Source organism: Trematomus bernacchii, unplaced genomic scaffold, assembly GCF_902827165.1.
Source record: "Trematomus bernacchii unplaced genomic scaffold, fTreBer1.1, whole genome shotgun sequence".
Taxonomy (NCBI): domain Eukaryota; kingdom Metazoa; phylum Chordata; class Actinopteri; order Perciformes; family Nototheniidae; genus Trematomus; species Trematomus bernacchii.
This window is the reverse complement of record NW_022987571.1, coordinates 1,646,199-1,666,833: the sequence shown is the minus strand read 5'-3', so window position 1 is coordinate 1,666,833 and position 20,635 is coordinate 1,646,199. Positions and strand designations below refer to the sequence as shown.

The window sequence follows — 20,635 nt, the reverse complement described above, 5'->3', positions numbered from 1 at the left end:
AACATTCATGATTGGTTAGGGGAGCTACGTATATTTCTTTGCTCAAAGTAAATCAGCAACTCACCTCAGCAGAGTCCAGGGTTAAAACCTGGAATGTGAATCATTTTCAAAAGCATAATAGAGTGGCGAAGTCCCTCCCCTTCCGGTTGAGCCCCATGGGACCTTATTTCGGAAAAATTATGCATTGAAGTCAATGGAGAGAGAAAGATTATCTTTCGATCCCGTTTGAATTGTGCCACGAATTACACATATGATGTTTGTCAATTTAAAATATAATTTTGCAAGTCAAAAAAAAAAAAATGTGTCGTAAAACTGTGAAGTAACACATTTGTTTGTGTGAAACGCTAAATTAACTACATCTCTGGTCAACCACACACATCACCAAGATGGCCGTCACTACTGTCTTGTCAACAAACGATTGACTATCACCACAATGAAACACGTCCTGAAGAATGTCATGCAAAGCTGCCTGCCTGCCTTCCTTTGATTCTCTCTGAACTGCCTGGTCGTTTTAATGTTTAATGTCAACCATTTGTGCAGATAGCATGAAGTAGAAAAGATCGCCGAGGCTAACGTTAGCGTTAGCATTTCTCCCCCGGAATTAAATGGTGTATTATAGAATGATCACACCGGTGACAGTACTATTCAAAGGGTTCACGAAATATGACTACTACTCTTACTGTTTAACATTTTGGGTTACTTAATGTTACTTCATGTTAAGGCTAATAAAAATGACAAGGCTGTAATGCTAACTAACGTGCTAGCTACTAGCTAGGTAGCTAACTTGATCAAGCCACTCCTGGTCGTTTCATCAGACGGGAAGCAAAAGAACGAGCAAGACCCATTGCTGGTATAATAACAACCTGGTACTAAGCACACAGGCATCTTGTTAAAGTTATCTTATCTTAGCCAGCGCCATATAGATAGATTATATCTATATTGCGCTGATCTTAGGTATCTGAATGGTGGAGGTAAACAATTGTGACATCACTTACGCGACTCTGGGATTTGTAGTCTTTCTAGTTACGTATTTTTCATAGTCTTATATTTCAACAGTTTTACGACAAACTGTGACTTTTTTGACATGGAAATGATTTTTTAAGATTGACAAACATCATATGTGTAATTCATGGCACAATTCAAACGGGATCGAAAGATAAGTTTTCTCTCCCCATTGACTTCAATGCATAATTTTTCCGAAATAAGGTCCCATACCCCGGAAGTAAGTGGGAGGGACTTCGCCACTCTATAACCATCAATGACATGGGTAACTATATCTGTTGTATGCTACACAAATAAAATACATAGAGAAACGTTATTTCATCCACATTTCTTTATTTGGTTTTAGGCATGTCGGTATGTGATCAAGGGAGGAGAAAAGGCAGCGGTGAGACATTCAGGATCAGTCTGCAGACAGAGACCAAGCTGTGGTTAGGCTAACACGCTAGCCAATGCTAATAGCTCTCCCTTTAATATTTCATCACACTTTAATAATTATTTAGAAAGGTAAAAATGTGCACCAGCTATCATGGTTAATGTGTAATTTAAAACATTATCTTGGTAAATGTGCAGCTATAGATCAATGGTTTGCCTAAAGAAGAATAGCTTATGTACACTGAGTGACCAGGATATCACCTGATGATGAATATGTCAATTATTAGGATTTTGTCTGAGCGCCACAGTTTCTGCAGCTAAATACGTGTAGTCTTGTAATTACCTTCATAACTTAAAGACGCACAACAGGTGCCCTCCGGCTGAATAAATAAATAAATAACATTAAAGGGTCAGTTCACACATATCAGGAAAAATCACCACAAAAGGTATTTACAGAATAAAATGAGAAAAATCGTGGTTTAATGTTAATGAATGTGAAAAGTCATACGTAATATCACATATATTAGGGTGGAAGTCACCTGTGTCATCATGTGTGTTAAGGTGGAAAATGACATGTGATATTTATTACACTTACTTATCAATAAAAACTCTAATTAAATGCCTCATTGTATTGACATTGGCGAAGCTACCTCATGTTAGCTAAGGCTCTAAGTTTTATGGAAACATTAACTTGTATTGTTTACCTTGGTGGTAACAGTGGAAGTTGTTTGGCCCTTTAAAACGAATATACTAATGTTGTCATTTTGTGATAAAGTACACACATTGAGATGTTTTTAACTACTCCCTAACATTCTGTTCTCTTTCAGAATGCCAGGTTCGTGACAGACAAACCTTAGAAAAATAAAGATGAACTATAAAAACATTTTTTGTAAATTGTGTGAACTGACACCCTTTTTGTGTGAATTCTGCATTGAACTTACAGTGAAAGCCTTCCAGTCACAGCTCGGTCTCCAGTGTGCCTGCAGTCAGTCCTTACCTCTCAACCTTTGTCATGTTGGCTACAGACGGAGGAGGGACCTCGGTCACAGCAGTGTAAAGCTTTAGGATTCAGTTGGCTACATTACAGTGGAAAGCTTTAGTGAAAAGAGAAGCACTTATAATCATTAAAGCATTGTTTCTCCTTGGTACTAGCAGACAGTTTCTACTGGACTACATTTTTTAAAACTTTTTTGTGGTTGTTTTTTATCTAGTAGTAGGCTCTTAAGGGCAAAATGTGAGTTTGGCTTCAAAAACTTCCAGCCATACATTCTCATTCACATCACTTCCTCAAAGACCATAACCTAAAAATCATTTTCATACCATCCTTACACATGTAACAAAAAAACCCTAATTCATGTCATCAAATCTAATAATAATATCAACAATAAGAAAAAGCAAACATTTGCTTTGGCACATTTTCCTGTGCACAGCAGGAAGAACAAAAGACTCAAATGAAAAGAGGCAGAGAAATGAAATGGTTCCAAACAGAAGCAACAAATGCGTTCTATTTAAAAACTAGCTTAACCACTAGACAATTCGCACTAGAAAAATCACATTGACTTTTAGGTCTAAATCAAAACCACTTTTTGGTATTGTGTTGGTCTAACAGCTTCAGTGGGAGATGAGGAGAAAAGCCCTCATCCTTTAATACTGTATTCTTTGAGGAAACCTAAAACACTCCTAAAGGGTTGAGGTGAACCTTGAGGAACATAACAGCTCGAGTGACAACACACACTTTTGGTTAATGATATATTCGTTTAAAGCATTTTTTAGTTTGGAAACCGTCTATTTAAAAAATATATAAAGCTGAAAAGATGAGTGTTTTGTTAGCGATGGTGAACAATGAGGATTGCACACAATTTAGCATCCAAGCTAACTATTGTTGGCTTTAACAAGTGAGTATTTAAGCTTCTTAATGTGCTGCTATAGCTACATCAAGCTAGCATGCAAAAACGGATGTTAGCAGTGCAATTTAGCAACCAGAGCAGCTAAATATGATGTGTACTCATTTGAAGATAAGAAAGAAACATTAGCTAGTGAGCTAATATGGGTTGTTGATGACCGTATAAAGCTGTTGTGTTTTGTCAGGCCTGTTTAATGGCTGTTGTAATAAAGCAGTGACAGCCGTTAAGGAAAAGAAAGATAAATTACACATTTCCTTTTTGGGCACTTGTTTTTTCCTTTAAAATACAACCATTCAAGTCTTTGTTTAAACCACTTAGGTCAAAAAGTACTTTTTGGGTTAGGGTTAAGAAAGTGGTTTCTTCTCACAGCTGCTGCCCTCAAGGTTCACCTTGTGTTAACTGTTCACACACTCGTGTAAATGATCACGCTCACAAGCATGATCCTGTGCTTTGGTTATGACGAAGTGCAAAGTTAAACCCTTGGAATGTTACATTTGTAGAGGTTACATAGTTTGTTAAAATACATAAATATTTGGCAAGAATTTAACTACTAAAAACAGAAAGCAAGTATTCCTTAACGATATAGCAAGTATTTCAAAATATCTGACATCTTCATTTGGTTACTCTTCAAAAAGGTAAAAGTTAGAATCAACAAAATAAAGAGTTCCGTGTTGAAGGGGTGCACCTGGAATGACCAAACAAAAGGTTATGAAAAAATTACAAAGAAAATGCTAAGGAAATCATGAGAATTTTTTTGGTTTGGGTTAGGTTAAAGCACTTTATACCCAGGTGACCCCTTTCAAATTGGAACAATCCAAACATTTACAGTAAGTAAATGTCTCTCTTAAGATAATTATTTAAAGGAAAATAAGGAAAACCATCAAAATGTGTACATCTTTGGGTATCATTCAGCTTGGTTTTCATAGAAGAACTTTTTGGATAGGCTGACACTGGAGACACGGCGCTGTCCGTGCCTTCAGGCGAGTATCACCTTTAAAATTATATGCTGCCAACTCAGTGTCGTTGAGGTCCCAGGGTGACACATTTGGCATCTGGAGAGTTAACTTGGCAGCATGGCCTCAAACACTTTTTGGCTTTCTTTTCCATCAGGGTTGTGCAGAACAAGCAAGCATCATGTTGAACTTCCTCTAATGGACTAAAAGAAAGAAAGGAATGCTTTAAATGTTCTCGAGGCACTCTTTGAGGTTTATATGTTCCATGAGCTACTTCCTCTGCACAAATAAGTCTTTGGAGATGGACACTGGAAAGCCATGTAGAGGTCAACGTTGATCAAGGAGGGAGCGCTGAAAGTTAAAGATTTCCAAAACTGGACCTGTAGATGGAAAGATGACATGGCTTGAACAGGAAGTGGTTAAGGCTCTGGTTGATCCCTGGAGCGGTAAGGCAGGGCTGTGGCGGTGGAGTTCAGGCCATGCCACGGTTATACACTCCCTGGAAGTCATCCTGAGGAGCACTCTCTGGACTAGTTGGCGACTGGCACAGTACACTGACACTGGTGGAGGAAGTAGTTTCTGAAGGGAAAGGGTTTCAGTAGTTTTTGGTTGAGGTAGGCTAGCAAAGGTAGCATTATCAGGCTAAAACCGGCCTGAACTATGGCTCAGACATTCCTGTCAGACTGAGGTAGCTTTCTTTGGAGGCGTGCAGCTTTTAGGGGGAAGAGGAGTTGAGTAAACTGTTAACACGGTTCCTCTAAATGGCTCATACGGTGATAGACAATCACTTCCTATCACTTTCACTCTCATAAGGCGTTTGCAAAGGCCACGGTTTCTTCCATTTCTTACTGCAGAGGAACTGAAGGCAAAGAGTTCCGTCACCACAGACTAAGAATGGCTTCATTTGGGGTTTAAGACCACAACTTAACATGTCAGCTTACCAGGGGGATCTGAGGAATACTATATATTTTGGTTACGGAACAGACCCCTACTGGAAAAGTGACATGTGTGTGTGGAGTACAAACTGAAGGAATGTGACAGACTGATATGGCAATGCATTTTGAAGGCTTTTTCTACATGCACATGAGAATGTGCACAGGCAATAAAGGCAATAAAGCTTTGGTTTGAGAGTTAGGGTTAGGGTAGGGGTGGCCAAGGACCAGGATGTCTCCTAGCTCTTTGAGAATTTTGTCACATTTTTGCAGAGGCTAATGTAAGGTTTGAAGCAGCCGGTCATGGGGAAAGTAACCCTGACACTGAACCCTAACAGAGGGCCCAGAAGGAGCTCATTGGTGGGATGCTAAGTGAGTAGGAGGGGGGGATATGGGTGTTGATATTAAAGACCAGTGTTAGCCAGTGTCTGTGCCAGGCAAACCTGAACCGTGCTGCTCGATGACCACCTGGTACTGCGCCGGACAGACCACCTGCTCACAGGAAGAGAAGGAGAGAGGAGACAACAAAGACAGGAATCAGATACCACTGAAGTTGAGGAGGTTAACTGATACAGTGATTGGATCAAGAGGAAAAGGATCTACCTGTGGCGGGGGCTCCACTCGGGGCCGGTGTGCTCCGTCTTTAGGGACCCCATTGTGTCCTGTGCTGTCCCTCGGTACAGACCAGTTGTCCTGAGTCCCTTTACTGCAGAACAGACTGTAAACAGGGTCCAGCTGTGAGTGCAGGTTCTGCTAACGCTACATTAGCATAGCTTAACACTCCTTCATAAAAGCTGCAGAATTTTGATGATCAATGAAGTAAGAGTCGCAATACTATCATTTTAAATAATTAGTTTCAAGTCAAAGTAGTACTTTCAAATTCTTACTTGAGTAAAAGTACAAAAGGCATCAAAATATACAAAAAGTACCAAAAGTACTTGTTATGCCTAATGGCCCATTTCAGAATCATATATTCAATTAGTGTTTTATGATTATAGATGAATAAATGTGTTCATTCAAAATATTTGCTTCCAGAATGTAGTAGAAGTTGAAGTATGAAGTAGCATACGATATAAAAACACTCAGTTACCTAAACATTTGACTAAAGAACAACACTTGAGTACATGTACTTCATTACATTTCACCACTGACAGTGAACACCATTGCATAATTCCCCAGATTATGATTTAACAAATATGATTGAGAGTGTATAAATACATATCAGTATAAAGTAAGCACAGTAGGACTGACCTGCGTCGGTACCCGAACAGCAGGAAGAGGACGCAGAAGATGATGCAGGCGGTGCCGATGTGGATGCCGATGACGATGCTGCCGAGTGAGGCCTCCCCCCCCCTGCACTGACACAGGCTGTTCTCTGCTGGACACACACACACACACACACACACACACACACACACACACACACACACACACACACACACACACACACACACACACACACACACACACACAACACACACACCACACACCACACACACACACACACACACACACACACACACACACACACACACACACACACACACACACATTACATCCTCATGATGATAGGAAAGGAGCTTCAAACATTATTTTATCTCATTTAGTTTAGGAAACTATGGTCTATTCTTTATGAAAGGAAAGGAGATAATGCTGTCCCACAATTCTTTGTGGCGCACCATTTGGCTGTTCACTGAATCACCAATCTAAATATTCTGCATTTTACAACTTATGTCCTTACTGTACATGCCAACGTGCTTTGTTTTGGAATTTTAACATAATATTAAACCAAATACAATGTAAATGTATGTTTCCATGTTTTTTTCAACATATCCCTTAAAGGTGGGGTAGGTAAGTTTGAGAAACCGGCTCGAGTGTGCTAGAATTTGAAAATACACAGCCGGAAAAGATCTGCCACTTCCTTACAGAGCCCCTCCTCCAACACACACGAACGCGCACATGACCAATGAGGGCACGAGATAAGTTTGTGCACAGATGGAAGGCTGACAGGCAGGTAGGCCATCCAGTTATTTTACCCGGGCCGGCTAAAATGATTGGTCGTGCTTTTTGCAGTACTACGGCTTCCACAGATGACATTTTATTATGGATTTTTTGTCAAAGCACTTAAGATATTCATTGCTATCGGGATGTTAAGAGCATTCCATGGAATATAACAAAAAGTGTATCTCGAGCCGGTTTCTCAAACTTACCTACCCCACCTTTAATAAAGGCTTGAGTTGGTGTCTTCTGATTTACCCATGTAATCTAACTCAGATATGTCATGCATTATTGTCTTATTTATTTTTGATAAAGTTTGTCGAGTCATTTCTGGAGTTTGATGTCCTATTGCATAATTGGGATATAATATATCTGTTGTCTAATATCATGTATGCATCTTATATTGCAATAATTAAATTCAGTTCTTATCCTTCATATATGTATTGTCTTGAAATCTGTTTTTCAAAGTAATATGCATTTACAAAAATGGTTATCTGTTCTTTCACCATATGATAAAGTCTAATTTGAACACCTTAGCAAGGTTTAAAGGTGTTTGGGTACTAGGGGATTCCTAATTGAATCTGCTGTGTGAGACTCACCGGGGCTTGGGGCGCTCTTGGCCTCCTCTGCCAGAGACACCAGTCTCTTGGAGCAGTCGCTCTCCCCGTTTCCGTTGTAGGCCACCAACTTCACTTCATACACTGCACCCGATTCTGAAACACAGGAACCAAACAGAGTGAGTCAGGAGTTTGAGACCATGACTTATACCCATTAGATCAACACATGAGGTCAAGGACGCTGGTTATTGAAAATTGATGCAGAAATTAGTCATAAAACCTGGAAAGTAGTTAGCATTTTAACAATACTGGTTACATCTTCCTAAAGTCGTTGTTTTTTTTACATGTTTTTGGAAATAAGGTGGTTGCTAACAAGTGACTCAATGAAACTACTTAATGTCATCACGCCGACCATTAGCCGCCTTTAGCTTAGCGGTGGTGACGTGAAGTTATGTGACTGTGATGAAGTTCCTTTATTACCCAACGTGAGCTTTTCACTTCTGCCAATTGCATTTGAGTTTCAAACATCAGACAGTGGTGTTAAAATTGGGAGATTATCCTGCTGAACAAAACATGTAAGAATCACACACATGTGTTTGCCACATATATTATAATCTGCAATATACCAGAATCCAAGAAAGAAATCTCATTGCTTTTTGTTGAGGGAGCATTGCTAGATCCTGGGGTCGGCTTACAAAAACAAATCATCACTGCACCACCGTTTCAGTGCTCTGACTTTAACTGGTTTAATCCATAATTGGTGCCATCTCATTTCCCAATTCATTCAGAGAAACAGCCTTTTGCATTTATTTCTAAACGCTCTGTATGGTGCCTGTTGGAGCACCTGCAATCCCCCTGCAGTCAGATAATGAGCTCATGAGGTTACGAGTCATGAAACATGATTGTCATTGACAGCACTATTCAATGAGCTGTCAGCGTAGAGACAGTCAGAAACCCTATAAGGATCAAATCAAATCAAATCAAATCAAGTTTTATTTATAAAGCACATTTAAAAGCGATTTTTGGTCGAGCCAAAGTGCTGTACATGTAATAAAAACACATTACTACAATCACAATAAAAGACAATAAATTACAACAGATATATATAAAAAATAAAAATAAAACACAAGGAAAAGTCAGGAGTCGTACTCTGCTCTAACTAGAAGGCCAGAGAGAAGAAGTGTGTTTTTAGTGTAGATTTAAAAAACCCTAGGGTCTGGGCCGACCTCACATGGAGGGGCAGAGTGTTCCAGAGCCCAGGATCAATGGCTGACTGATGATATACAGAACCAAACTGCAGCTAAACAGGGAGAAATATCTTCTCATGGCCTTATTATTCATATAAATCATGATTATTTCCTTTTCATTTTTTTTAAATGAATTATATTTTGAAGGCAGACCATTAAGGGATTTCAAGAGGAATTTGAACCCAAGCATATTGATCATTGATGGAAATGATAGACTGATGCATGTTCAGCTGAACCGCTGTGTACTGACTCAAAACTCTCTACTCTCGGTCTGTATATATTGTGACAATCTACAGCTTTATAGGAAATTGTAGAAAACTGTGGGACCTTTAAAGCTGCACTTCGTCACCCTACTGGTTTCATACCCATTTGTGTCACAGAAAATGTAACCATCCTGTTAGACGGAGCGGCATAGAAGACAAACGTTCGGATAATTATTTACAGTCCACATCTGACAATGAATAGACCTATTAAAATGATAAAGGAAAAGCTCCACAGGAATAGAGAGGTGCAGGGATGACGTATTTACCCGGAAGTAAGCTGCTAGTTCCCTCGACAAAAAGCAATGGGATTTCTCCATAGGATTTTGGAAAATAGCTCAAAATAAGGTCTGTGGAAAACGAACCTGTTTGCATGTAAATGCACGTTTTGTTCAGCCGGATAATATCCACATGTCTACCCTACTTTTATAATTTTCGAATCATAAATCTAATCGCCAGAAGCAAAATGCTAACGTTATGCTATAAACGAACTACAGATGTAGCACTCCAGATAGGACTCCAGCTTACAGCTTCCTGCCTGCTTCCTGCCTAAGACCTGCCAAAGACCAGCATCTGGGAATGTTAAGCCCTCCCACTATTTTCCAAGAGGGCATTGCCAGATTTTCAATTTCAGGATTTAACCAGGAGATGGCGCTTCATTCACAAATACAGAAAGACAACTTTTCATGGACTTTCAGTTTTGTTTAGAAGAGCATTTGAACACATCAATATTTTAGATCAAATAAAGTATATCTAATCTTGTAATTCAATAATATATATTAAATAATCATAATAATAATGTAAATGTTTACATTACACTTCTTTATTTGTCATGCGGTCTACCTACGCTGTAAAATGTATTATCTCTTCGATTTACACACGGCATCTATTGCACTTCTGTCCATCCTGGGAGAGGGATCCCTCCTCTGTTGCTCTCCCCGAGGTTTCTCCCATTTTTCCCTTTGAACTGTGGGTTTTTCTCTGGAAGTTTTTTCTTGTACGATGTGAGGGTCTAAGGACAGAGGGTGTCGTTTTCTCATACTGATATTCTGAACAAACTGTGCTGTTGTATTTGCTGTAAAGTGTCTTTACTGTAGGGTATTTTTATTATATGTACAGCACTTTGGCTCGACCAAAAATCGTTTAAAAATGTGCTATATAAATAAAAATTGATTTGATTTGATGCTCATACTTTTACCTTTACAATCGTTTGCTTTAATATGCAGTATATTTTTTGTATATTTTTGTGTTTGCTTCCTCCTGCTCCCTTTCGGACACATACTGTATGATTTATTATTATTATCAATATGAAGATATTATTAAGATAAGATAAGATAAGATGTTACTTTATTGATTGAACATTTTAGTTTAGAATGTGCTATCCCACGGTAATTCAGAAGGCTCACAGGTCACATTCCGACCATTATTTAAAACAATAGGTGCTTTCATAATAATGATGAGAAGCTATAAAATAAGAAATGAATCAAATTAAAATGTAATTATCATATCATATATTATATAGTGTATTGTATTATTAAGTAATATCATACATTAACCCCATTATAGCAGATGCCACATTGAATGGATGAACACATTTATGCATCAATAATTACAACAGAGTATTTCTAAATACAAGTTGTAAAAATACTTATATGTATTTAATACTAATAACATAATGATTAATTTCAGATGATAATACTTTTCAGTGTCTGTCTCATGCAGCAGCTGATCCAGTAATGAGTGACCCGGCCGACAGCAAAAATAAAAATGTATAACTAGTTTAGGTTGTTTGAGAGGTAATTAAAATAGCTAAGGGTGATGATCTGACTTGAAGTGTGTGTTTTCCTCCTCCCGCTGCATCACAGCATATACTGTGTATATCACCATTCTTTAATTAAATGTTTTGATAAGTGCATGCAGATCACAGTACAAGATGTGAAGTCAACAGGTAGTCACTCAGAGGGGGGTACTATTTCTTTTCAAATGCATATAGGCAATGCCACCCATTTACTGTACATGTAGGCAACACTGCCCTTCCAGTCAAGAATTTGAATGGGATGGGGAGACATGTGTGATTAAAAATGAGTGGCCAAACTAAGACTTATTTTTTCAAAAGAGAAAATGCAGATATTACACTCAGAAAAGAAATGGTAGACATATCAGTACTCTTACGGAGCGTCCACACAGCAGCGTTAAAAAATCTTGGAACGCTTCTGCCCATTCACTTTGAATAGGGGTGACGTCGCTTTGCCTCACTTTTCGCCGAACTGCATTGTGGGCAGCAGAGCGGAGATTTTCAGGATTTTCAGGATTCAAAGTTGAGCAATGTTCAACTTTTGAAGCTGAGGTGGAAGCGTCAGCCAATCAAATCCCGTGTATGCAAATCTGACAGTTCAAGCGCTAGCCAATCAAACCGCGTGTATGCTGGGAGAGACATACCGCAGGTCATTTCCTCATATTCCAAAAAATGGAGGAGAAATTAGCGGTAGGGAATCACCCGGTGCTTTATGACCAGTCCCTATTTACCTACCGAGATATAGACCGGAGGAGCCAGGCATGGAGGGAGGTGGCAGAGACAATGGTAAGTTTTCGCCTGTTTGGGGAGTTTATATCCAGTTTACTTCGGGCTTTTTTGCTTTGTATGTCGGGGGCGGGAGATTCATGTGATTGGTTGTTGGTGCCTTGCTCGCAAAAAATCCCCAAGCTTCAGATACGCCCACCTCCAAGGTTTTTTTAACGCTGCTGTGTGGACGGGCCGTTAGTGCCAAGTTGAAAGAGAATTCACTGCTCTAAACAAAGTCAAAAATCAACATACAGTAGGGGGGTGGGATGTTAGGATGTGTCCTAATCAAACCAAAAGAGAAAATGCAGATATTACACTCAGAAATGAAATGGTAGACATATCAGTACTCTTAGTGCCATTTTGTCTCAGACAATCTGCATTTCCTAATGTGGGACAGTTCTGTTCAAAATGTGGGACACTGAAAAGTCTATGTTAAAAAGCCTCAGTCACCTTAATTCATGTAATGAAAACATCTCAGGTCAGTAACACTCAAAGCTAAATGTGCAATACCATGTTCAGCTATGTTGCTATTTATAATGTTATTGTTGTTTCAACAGAAGATGTTTTTCTTTAAATTGAAGTTAAATGCATCAATCTGGTGCACTTTGAGGGCAAAATTAAGAGATTTATGGATACAGCTCTCAACACTCATATGAAACAGAACTGTTATAATAATGATGAGAAACTATGAAATAAGAAATGAATCAAATTAAAATGTAATTATCATATCATATATTATATAGTGTATTGTATTATTAAGTAATATCATACATTAACCCCATTATAGCAGATGCCACATTGAATGGATGAACACATTTATGCATCAATAATTACAACAGAGTATTTTTAAATACAAGTTGTAAAAATACTTATATGTATTTAATACTAATAACATAATGATTCATTTTACTTTCAGATGATAATACTTTTCAGGGTTAGGTCCGGTCTGACAGCGCTTAGCTCTCTGCTGCAGAGAGAAAGAGAATTCACTGCTCTAAACAAAGTCAAAAATCAACATACAGTAGGGGGGTGGGGGATGGTGAACGGTATGGTCAATGTTTGTAAACACAATCCCCAGGATGTGGGACACTGAAAAGTCTATGTTAAAAAGCCTCAGTCACTTTAATTGATTTGATGCTCATACTTTTACCTTTACAATCGTTTGCTTTAATATTATTTCTAAATACAAGTTGTAAAAATACTTATATGTATTTAATACTAATAACATAATGATTAATTTTACTTTCAGATGATAATACTTTTCAGGGTTAGGGTTAGGTCCGGTCTGACAGCGCTTAGCTCTCTGCTGCAGAGAGGAAGAGAAGATCACTGCTCTAAACAAAGTCAAAAATTGTACATCCAAACGGAATAAATATAATTAATTATTATTAATACGTTAAGTCTTGTTCATTGTTTTTCACTTTTATTAAATGTTTGATATTTACGCACAGACCCTTTCATACCGGCAATGTGCGATAGAAACAAGGGGAACTGCGACAGCATAAATATGCAAACACAAACCTACAGACTGCTGGAGAAGAGATATCACAGGGGGGGGTTGGGACACACACATTCCGATGGCCAATTAGTTTTAAACAAAGAGTATACTCAACATAGGGGGGTGGGGGCTGGTGAACGTTATGGTCAATGTTTGTAAACACTGTGAAATGTTGACTTTATTTGATCATTTCAGTTAAAAACTAACGTTCATATTTCTCTTTTTGAGAAGAGAAATATGAATATGTTAGTGGCTGACCCAGCCCCATGGTCTGTCACAGTAGTGCGGGAAAGAGAAGTGCACTGTTTTGCCTGGTTGGACATGTAATTTACAGGAAAGGAGTGCGCGCTACTAAAGAGACGCGCTACCATGGAAACCAAACAATGGTGTAGCTGTATTGAAGTCCGAGTGGAAACAGTAATATTTGGAGCGTTATGTTTGAATGAAACAGCCAGGTCGTGACTCACAAAAAAAAAGTGTTACTTCACTAACTGTAAGCTTGTCACTCAGAGTAACCTACAGTTAACTTAACTGCTGGAGAAGAAAGATCAGGGGGGGAGAGAGCTGTGGCTGATGGGCCATTAGGTGTGTAAACACACAGCTGAGAGCTGCCGTTTCATTCAGACTGTTTAAAAAACGGTAACAACGGACTATTTTTCTTAGCGGATGCATGTCAATTTAAATCAATACATACAACTACTTTTTAAATCAATAAAAACATTTTCTAAATCCATAAAAGCATTTAAATTAATATTGGGAGTCATGTCGTTACTTTGTTGAGAATGTGGCCATGTAATAAGCGGGATAATTTGCAGCGACTTGGTCATTGTGAGGAAAAATAACACCCAGGGATCAAGATCCTGATCTGCCTGACAAGGCTCCATTAAAATATAAATATCTTTAGTGAATTACTGAGTTTAGGCACGTTAATAACGTTTTAATGAAGTTGAATACAGTATATTCATATTTGTCAGTGATTTCATGTCAATTCGGCGAACATAAACATAAATGATCGTGGTGAAGATGATGATTAAATAAGGATTACAAATCGAGAGCCGGCTGCATTTCCTTTTGTTCGTTTTTTTCGACTAAACAACATTATTTTGTTAAATAACAACATGGTGATGTTTTGTAAATGATTACATGTCTTATTTAGCACAGACTATGATCCTATCCGTGACATATGGATCTTAACAAAGATCCGCTATACAGTAGTACCAGACATACTGTACATCCAGCTTACTGTATCGAAGTTGATTTCACATGACTCCAGTGTGGAACCCCACTGCACCCCCTGGTGGATCAATGATCCATTGCAGCTGGCTTCACAATAATTACATTTATTTATCACGGGGGCGGTCTCAAGTCAGACTGGAGGCTGTCTCTTGATCGCGGGCAGATCACGGGCAGACCCCGTGCCGACCACGGCCCTCGCGTGTCCTAAATGAGCTGCTACATCTGTACAGCTGAGTACAGCAGGGTCGCACGACTTCAACGTCACGCCATCTTAAGATCGATGTTAAAAAATACAGATTCAAAATTGTACAAGTTGAAGCGTTTGTTTGAACAGTTTGCAGGAGGCAGGTACTTGCTTTCAAGCAGAACAGGGCAAACAAACTTAGCGGGAGTGTTTACGTGTTCGGCGTAATGACGTACAACGTCCTCCACAACTTCTGTAGTCCTATTCAGCCACTTGGTAACAACCATCGTTTTTCAGACACGTAAACTCTTCAGAAATCACCAGTGGGGTAACTGCTGATGGATTTAATGTCCTAGAACAAAACGTGATCCGTCTCTTCAATGTGTCTCAACCACGGACCTTATTTCCAGCTATTTTCCAAAATCCTATGGAGAAATCCCATTGGCTCTGAGACGAGGGAACAGGAAGTGGTAAAATGCTAACTCACTTCCGGGTTTTAGGACTCGTCACTGCACCACCTTATAGACAGTCAGTGGTGTCTGTTCAAACGTCTCAGAGGTCTTGTATCCTTTGAAATAGAATCCAATAAAAGGAGCAGCTTAGTGCAGCTGATGTTTTGTATAATCATTCAATCATATTGTTTTGGAGGTGTGTTGTTATGGTAACAGGCATTGAGCGTGGAGTTGTCATGTAAACGAAGATGAGCGAGTAATAGATGCTGCTCAGACATGTGTGCGACATCTTAGTGCTTTGATGTGCAAATCTTCATTTATTTTTCATTCCATCAGCAGGTAGAGAACATAGTGATTAACGTGAGCTGGAACAGAGGTTTAGACTTATTTACTTTAACGTGCTGCAGCTGTGAGAGTCAGCACCAGGTGGTGGTGGTGCCAGAGCCATGGTAAAAAAAGACATTACATTATTATTAAGATAAGTGCAATAGGTTAAAGTTACATGACACAATAAGTAAAATCAACCATTAAGATACAAACTCAGAACAGCACACACACAAGTAAAATAGCTTTTTAACAATTCTTGAAAGCTAATGTAAAGTGCTGCTGCATTGGCTTTATTTAAGCCTCAGTCTCTAACAGGAGATGAGTAGACCAATGGATCAATTATATTATATTTGTATACAGGATCAGGGTCAGTGTTAGGTAGACACTCGCTCACACACACTCACCCAGCTCAGAGATGGTGTGGGCATTGATGTCACAGGGCAGCTGGACGGGCCCCTGGAAGTCAGCGTGGGGGACCCTGCGGTAGGACAGCCTGAAGCCCTCAGCCTTGCCGGCCTTGCTGGGCAGCTCCCAGAGAACCTGCACGGCCGTGGAGTTCACCACCTTGGTGAAGAAGGTGGGGGGTGTGGGCACTGAAGGGAGAGAGGAGAAACAATGTTACTGAACCTGCAAAATGCTAGCTAATGTAGCATGCAGCATGTTTAAGTACTTGTATTGCATTAGAACAGTATTTACTTCATTGGAAAAACACTCTGATGCCGTATGGACTAGTTTTTGTTCTTACAGTTTTTTCATTATGCTGTTTAAATTCTTGTTTTAGTAAGTGAAATAGAGTTAGACACACTAAACATGTAGCATTTATTATTCATTCATTATACTCTCTTTGTGTTATTATTTTTGTCAAAGCACCAATAGTCCATATGTGTCATGTTTCTTGTTCTCACCGCCCCCTAGAGTTGTAGCCCCCACAGAGAGGGACTGCTGGCTGGCTCCCAGAGGAGAGTAGGCCTTCAGGTACAGGGAGTAGGTGGTGGCGGGCTCCAGGTTGGCCACATCATGCTGGAAGGTTTCTTTACTGATGGCCTCCTGCAGCTCCAGGCTGTCCGGCTCTGAAGCACATATAGATTTGACTACTAAGTACAGATGGTGTGTTTCTACACTTCTCCTGCTCTGATGGTGCTGACACTCACCTCCTATCTTGCGGATATGCAGGACGTATCCGATGATGCTGTCAGTGACGTTGGGGGGGGGCTGGATCCAGGAGATCTGCAGGCTGCTGGTGGTCAGCGGGCTGGCCTTCAGGCCCTGGGGGGCGCTCGGCAGGTCTTTGGGCTGCGCCACGGCCAGCCGGGCACTGGCCTGGTTGGTGCCGGCACTGTTCTCTGCGATGCACTGGTAGATGGCCTCGTCCTCAGAACTGATCCGGGTCAGAGCCAGGGTGCTGCTCAGAACACAGAGAGTCAGTTCACTCCTGCTCCCGCTACTACTACTACTACTACTACTACTTCCAATTTAACCCTTATGTTGTGTTTGGGTCTCCCGTGACCCGTTTCAAGTTAAAATTATATAATAACTACGCTCTAGTTTTTTTTAACGGAACAAGTCTTCATGATATCCTCCACAACAGATATATAAACACTACAAAACTGATTTTGACAAATTTAGCCAAAAGAAAGTGTATAATTTGGTGTTCGGGTCTGGGAAGACCCAGCAGAATTGTTGTGGGTGACTCGGGTTCAAATTTGGCCCAATCAAGATTCATCTTTGACTTTAGACAAACATGTGTTTATGGTGCATGAAATATTTGAAAGCGAAACACATGGAGGCAACCAATATATTTGGGATATAGGCTAATACAAATATTGTATTGATTAAATTTAACATTACATGTTTTGAAGAGCTCACACTGATCACATTCACAGTGAGCACACACTCTGTGCAGCGCTGCCACCATGTGGCACAGCTGTGAGATGCAGGACTACATGAAGCTCTGCTGCCTGTGAGTAATGAAAACATCTGAGAATACAACTGCTACCAGTTTAGAAGATATCTTTACACATATGTATTTTCAGATTTTCGAAAACTATAAGATACATTTTCCCACCTTTCATTCATTGAATACTATAGAATCTGTTTATGTCATCTCGTGAAAACAACTAAAGAATTGGTCACAACAAAATATTATATGTTTAATATGTAACCAGTGCACCATTGAAAATGAGTCCTATGTGTCAAGTAGTTTTCCTAAATAAAAGTTAATAAAAGTAATACAAGTAATGTGATGACATCACTGCCACCTACTGTACCTGTTGTTGTTGGTCAGCTTGACGTTGTTCCCGGTCACCAGCACCTTGCCGTTCTTCAGCCAGATGAGGTGGGGCTCCGGGACCCCCTGGGCCACGCAGGTGAACACAGCGCTGCCCCCTGCTGGTCGGGACACAGACTGCGGCCACTGCAGGAACTCAGGAGGAGCTGAGGAGACACAGGGACATGAGACGAGGAGCAGAGTCACACACCATCACAATATACAACTAAAACAGTATTTGTTAACATAGCTGAAACATACCAAGGGTTCATTTATGTAGCTTAATTACACGACTTTGAATAGGATGTGCATTGTGCAGTCATATCAATTCGCTCAAAGAAGTCCGGTCCATTTAACTTCAGCTTTTGCCAAAAATCACATTCGTTTTAACTCCATTGGAATATACAATGTTATACTTTTTATTTAAAGGGGACCTATCATGCAAAATGCACTTTTGTACGTCTTTTATACATGAATATGTGTCCCCGGTGTTCCAGGGAACTCACCAAGTGTCAGAAAACACAACCCTCTCTATTTTCCTCCATACCCAAATCTCTAAAAAAGGGGCTGCAACGGATCTGATAAAAACTGATCCAGATTTGAACACTGTCCTGACGTCAGGAAAGTGGCGCTACGGCTATTGGGCCAACTCTCCACCTATCAGGGGAATGTGGGGTTGGGCCACGGCCGGCCATTGCCGCTCGAAAGCGCTGGAGACGCTGTAGTACATATGCCAGGCCTGTAAGTGGCGCTGTAGTCTGCCACAAAAGTAGCAAAGAAGACTTGGTTACCATGGTTACCCTTCTGTTTATTCTCTGCTGTGGCTTTTTTTCTCCCTCCCCGAGGCAAGCGTTTGCTCCCGCTGCTTTAATTCAATGCAATCCCTCCCCGTCGAGGCAAGCACTGTAATTCTCTCCGGTTAGTCCACCAGCAGATGACAAACACCCACCTCTCCGCCTCTTCCAAGGAACCAGGGGACCGTGCGGCAGAGTTTCAGTTTCAGTTTCTTTCGCCGGTCAAGATGTCCGTTAAAGTTTAAATCTTCCGGACAAAATTAGAAAAGTGCCGGTCAAAGGTCTTCTTTGTTATTTATTGAGCTTTAAAACAAATGAATAACGACTCTATATAATAAAACACGGAGGACGGAGATCTCTTTTTCTCCCCCTCTTCTGACAGCCCAGCAGCTGATCAGAGCACGTCTCCCCTCTCCTGCAGGGGGGCGTGGTCAGCAGAATCAGACCCGTAGACAGCAAACAGCACATAGAGCGAAATGAGGCATGGCTAAAATGCATGATCTGTTTGGTATTTTGAAAACAGAAACGTATAAATATACCTTATATAGGTATGGCCCTACAATATATCATTTAAATATAGCATGATAGGTTTCCTTTAAGAAAGTAGTTTAAAAAGTCCTGATGGAGACAATTCATGTGAAATAGCTTTTGACTTGCAACAATGGGATCTATATGGAACCTATACTTTGAAATCCTTTCCTTCAGAAATACATTGAACATTAGTTAATCAATCTTTGTCACACACACACACACACACACACACACACACACACACACACACACACACACACACACACACACACACACACACACACACACACACACACACACACACACACACACACACACACACACACACACACACACACACACACACACACTCTCTCAGATGTAGGGTGACTTCTCCTCCTGACCCCCCAGTTCAATATTAGAGACACAATGAACATGCATATAAATGCGGGGTGGTAGCCAACAAAGCCCTAAAGCCCCCCTCCCACGCTCAGCGCCTCAATCATCTTTTGACCTTAACAGCCTGTGTGACCCCCCCAGCCCCTAAATATGGGCCGAGGGGGGTGTGTTTTAAGATGACCATTTCCATAAGAACACTCGTATCACTGCAGCCAGGGGGTTCTTTATTATATCAGTCACAGCTCTCAAAACTATCCCATAAGGCTGGAGTGATGATGTCACCCTGCAGGTGTGTGAGGTTGTTTACATGGTGGGGTGAAGAAGAGATGGTGTCAGCTGTGAGGTCTCAATAAGTAGATCTAGATTTGGATATGCTGATAACATATCGAAAGCACTGTGTAGCTCCAAACATCAGGTTATGGAGGGGAGAAAAACATTATCGAGGTTTTCACGTATATGAGTATTTGGAATGTATTGCTACACATTGGAAGCCACTCACAGATGGACTCTCACAAATACTATTATCTGGTGAGTTAGGAGACACGTTGCTTTTGTGCCAGTTAAGTTTGAACATTTCTTATCTGATGAGTTGAAGTTGGGGTTTCTTCAAATCTAGACAAGAACACTGATTCAGAACGGGAACACACTTATCCAAGATACAGTATATGAGTAAAGTTACTTCACAAAAATAGCAGACATTGTTCAGTCCTATGCTGCTATTAAAACTTCCACATCAGTTATTGGCTGGTAAGATCACTTTCACCCAGTTACACCGTGTTAAGTTAGTTTCGGCAGTGAGAACTAACTGGGTATTACACCAACAGTGTTGCTATGGTAACCTGCAGTCTAATATACAGTATCTTCTGCAAAAATTAAACACAGAGTTTGTGGTATTATCTATCATGTGTGAATAAATGAACTCCTGCCAATCACACATTACATAGTATTTTTGGTGGCCATGTTTAATGTTGTTATCATCGTAATGCAGCTTTGGTCAGTAATAATGTGATGTTCATTTGATCTGTAGAAGATTGACTCACAACTTGCAAAAGCACCCATTTATGAAATAAAGGATGACGTTTCAGACTGTGTTTCCTTTGTTATCAGGTCTCTCTGTGTGTGTGTGTGTGTGTGTGTGTGTGTGTGTGTGTGTGTGTGTGTGTGTGTGTGTGTGTGTGTGT

At 40.2% G+C, this 20,635-nt stretch overlaps 1 protein-coding gene across 1 annotated transcript in view; it reads right to left on the bottom strand.

Annotated features, from left to right (window-relative positions):
• Window positions 1-4,703: 4,703 nt before the first annotated feature.
• Window positions 4,704-20,635, bottom strand: part of si:ch211-57n23.4 (immunoglobulin superfamily DCC subclass member 3) — a 28,706-nt gene continuing 12,774 nt past the window's right edge. The window contains exons 6-14 of the mRNA XM_034126216.1: window positions 17,753-17,918; window positions 16,637-16,887; window positions 16,391-16,555; window positions 15,890-16,078; window positions 7,761-7,874; window positions 6,415-6,541; window positions 5,767-5,881; window positions 5,607-5,655; window positions 4,704-4,810 (exon numbers count right to left, since the gene is read on the bottom strand). Of these exons, the coding sequence (XP_033982107.1) occupies window positions 4,704-4,810; window positions 5,607-5,655; window positions 5,767-5,881; window positions 6,415-6,541; window positions 7,761-7,874; window positions 15,890-16,078; window positions 16,391-16,555; window positions 16,637-16,887; window positions 17,753-17,918 (1,283 nt within the window). The remainder of the gene's footprint in view (window positions 4,811-5,606; window positions 5,656-5,766; window positions 5,882-6,414; window positions 6,542-7,760; window positions 7,875-15,889; window positions 16,079-16,390; window positions 16,556-16,636; window positions 16,888-17,752; window positions 17,919-20,635) is intronic.